Source organism: Galendromus occidentalis, unplaced genomic scaffold (genome assembly GCF_000255335.2).
Source record: "Galendromus occidentalis unplaced genomic scaffold, Mocc_1.1 scf7180000075845, whole genome shotgun sequence".
NCBI lineage: Eukaryota > Metazoa > Arthropoda > Arachnida > Mesostigmata > Phytoseiidae > Galendromus > Galendromus occidentalis.
Genome location: NW_003803835.1, coordinates 1 through 3,331, shown reverse-complemented (window position 1 = coordinate 3,331; position 3,331 = coordinate 1). Strand labels below are relative to the sequence as shown.

General features: G+C 50.7%; 1 protein-coding gene across 1 annotated transcript; it reads left to right on the top strand.

Annotated features, from left to right (window-relative positions):
- Positions 1-852: 852 nt before the first annotated feature.
- LOC100897665 (nucleolar GTP-binding protein 1-like) lies at positions 853-2,176 on the top strand (the record flags this gene model as incomplete). Its single annotated transcript, XM_029112992.1, has 3 exons — positions 853-1,870; positions 1,986-1,992; positions 2,023-2,176. Coding segments are annotated over exons 1-3 (1,044 nt in total), but the record flags the coding sequence as incomplete, so codon positions are not given.
- Between the last annotated feature and the right edge of the window lie 1,155 nt (positions 2,177-3,331).

The following is a 3,331-nucleotide window of genomic DNA, read 5'->3' as shown; positions in this document are numbered from 1 at the left end:
CTCGTGCAGGTCGACGCGATCTCAAATTCGAACACAATAGGTCTGAGCATCCGGCTGACTAGGCGCTCGGCCGGACCGACATTCGGTGCCGACGGACGCATCGACCGATGGATTGACGGACGGAAGGAAGCAGGATGTCCTATTCTCTCCATCGGGCACCAACTTTCTCGGAGCGCCTTCTGCCGACGCAAAGAGAGGTTTCTTCATTTACTCACCGAAATGTATTTTAATGGCGTCCATGATTTGCATCATGGCTTCTCTCGTCTCGAAGAAGTCGCTCCGGACGCGTGCGACAACAAAACCAAGATCCATTTCGGATGGAACTAGAACTGTCACGATTGAAGACTCACTGACTCGTTGACCACGCGTCGAACCCCGAGGGTCGGGGAACTCACCCGCGTGTTAGCTCAATACCTCGTGGCTCGAAAAGGAGCGGTGGTGGCCAGGAGGCACAACAACAGACCAAGATCGGCCTTCGAGGCAAAAATAAAGAAGGAGCGACAATGTTCGATCCGCTTCTAAGCTCCTCCAGAACGGTAGCCAATGGTTCACGGTGTCCAGTGGGTACAAAAGGCAAGTCACGGGACTCGGCCCAGGAACAACGCTGGAGGGATGCTCAATGTGCCTCGAAAAGGAGTCTGCAATGTTTGTCAACATCCGATGTTTGAAGGCTACTACGGGAGCCTTCAAACATCGGATGTTGACAAACATTGCAGACACCTTTTCGAGCCACGAGGTATTGAGCTAACACGCGGGTGAGCTCTCCGACCCTCGGGGTTCGACGCGTGGTCAACGAGTCAGTGAGTCTTCAATCGTGACAGTTCTAGCTCAAGTCCTCCATCCACCGTGGCGTGTTATAACTTCAAGAAGATCGAAGTGGTGCCCACAGCGAAAGACTTCGTGGACATCATCCTCTCGAAGACTCAGCGCAAAACCCCGACAGTTGTCCACAAGCAGTATAAAATCACTCGAATTAGGAGCTTTTACATGCGCAAGGTGAAATTCACCCAACAAAATTTCCATGACAAGCTGAGCAAAATCGTATCGGATTTCCCCAAGCTCGAAGATATCCATCCTTTCTACGCGGATCTGATGAACGTTCTCTACGACAGAGATCACTACAAGTTATCTTTGGGTCAGATCAATCAAGCCCTGCATCTCATCGATAAGGTCTCCCGGGACTATGTGCGTCTGCTCAAATATGCAGATTCGCTGTTCAGATGCAAGCGACTCAAGAAAGCCGCACTCGGACGTATGGCAACCATCATGCGACGTCAGGCCCAGTCGCTGCTCTATCTCGAACAAGTCCGTCAGCATCTTTCCCGTCTGCCATCCATCGACCCCAACACGAGGACCTTACTGCTGTGTGGATATCCGAACGTAGGGAAATCATCGTTCATCACTTGTGTCACGAGAGCAGATGTCGAGGTTCAACCGTTCGCTTTCACGACGAAGTCTCTGTACGTTGGTCATACGGATTACGAGTACATGAAATGGCAAGTGATCGATACCCCTGGAATCTTGGATCATCCCCTCGAGGAACGAAACACCATCGAGATGCAAGCTGTCACCGCCCTGGCACATCTGAGAGCTTGCGTGCTCTTCGTCCTCGACCCCTCGGAGCAATGTGGGAATTCCCTCGAGAGTCAGATCTCTTTGCTGAAGAGTTTGAAACCTCTCTTCGCAAATAAACCGTTGCTTGTCCTCTGTAACAAGATCGACGCCCTACCCCCATCTGATTACGACGAGGAGAAGAAAAAACTCATCGAAGAGTTGCAGAGCGAGTCGAACCTTGAAGTTTTGTTCATGAGCACGGCAACGCAAGAAGGCTTTTTCGACGTGAGGAACAAGGCGTGTTCCATGCTTCGAGGTATGTATTCCTCCCTGAGGGAGTGACGACTCCTTGTCCACCCCTGGGCATCCTCAAGCTGGGGTCGGAACTATGTTGTAGTCCACCCATTCAACATACCGGGCAATCTCCAAAGCGAGCAAGTCGCTGATCTATTTTTTTTCATTCCGCAGGGTTGAGGCCAAGCTGAAGAACCGAAAAGTGGAAGGCATCCTGAACAGACTCCACGTCGCTTATCCTGAACCCCGCGACGGGAAGGAGAGGCTCCCCTGCATACCTGATTCCGTGAAAAACAAGATGGACGTCTCGAAAAAAAACCGGCTTTCGGTGAGTAAATGGAGAAACCTTTCTTTGCGTCGGTACGGCGTATGTAGGTCACGATAACAACAAACCTTGACTACAATGTAATGACATTGGAGCTCCAGGCGAACAGCTTGGAGGAATGTACTACATAGTGATAGAAAGAAGGCGCTCCGAGAAAGTTGGTGCCCGATGGAGAGAATAGGACATCCTGCTTCCTTCCGTCCGTCAATCCATCGGTCGATGCGTCCGTCGGCACCGAATGTCGGTCCGGCCGAGCGCCTAGTCAGCCGGATGCTCAGACCTATTGTGTTCGAATTTGAGATCGCGTCGACCTGCACGAGATTTTTCGAATCACAGCTTAGCCGCTGGTGCCGTTCACATCGACCTCATGGCGCCGATGCAGAGTGAATAGTTTTTCATGATAGGTTCACTTATTGGTTCGACTTTACTTGAATACTTGAGCTCAGATTTTCGACGTGCTTCAAAGTAGGTAGTCATAGTCTATGACTGATCGAGACTGACCCTTCCCCTGCCCTCTCTCGTTCTTCGTTCTTCTAGTCCTCCCGTGTAAGCGTTCGAATGTTTCCGAGGGTTGTAGTCGAGAGGATGACGGATAGCGAAGCTAAGCAGTCATGAGGAGGATATACCCACCGATGCCAAACCTACTAGCTCTCTCTTCGCTGCCATTGAATTGGGTGATGTCCCAAAGCGTCTTTTCCTTTTGTGCAGTATAGTCGCACTCGAGTCTATCCTAATATATTGGTGTGTCAAAGAGAAATAGCCTCAACTTCTCACCGACTCAGCTCTGTTCTACCTGCTTGAGCACGCCGCGGCGAGGCGACGTGTCGAAATAGTCTGTCAAACGACACTGCCCAGGACACCTTCCCGGAGAGTTGTCATACATAGCGACGAAATGAACCATTTGAGTCAGGTCGAGCGAAACCGGTCTAGGGCAGGCGAGTCGTTTGAGCGGGAAAAGTCTTGTCGACTGAAAGGTTCCCGGCCTGTGCTCTGGTCTCTTCTTTTTATTCGATATCCCTTTCTGGAGCTTCTGGCAATCGAGAGATCAGTCATTCACATGCTACCCAAGACTCTGCGAGAATATTGCGTCCGATTCAGCGGGCCGACAGCGATTCAAAAATAATTATTATGAACTTTTCTAGGATATGAGATATGATG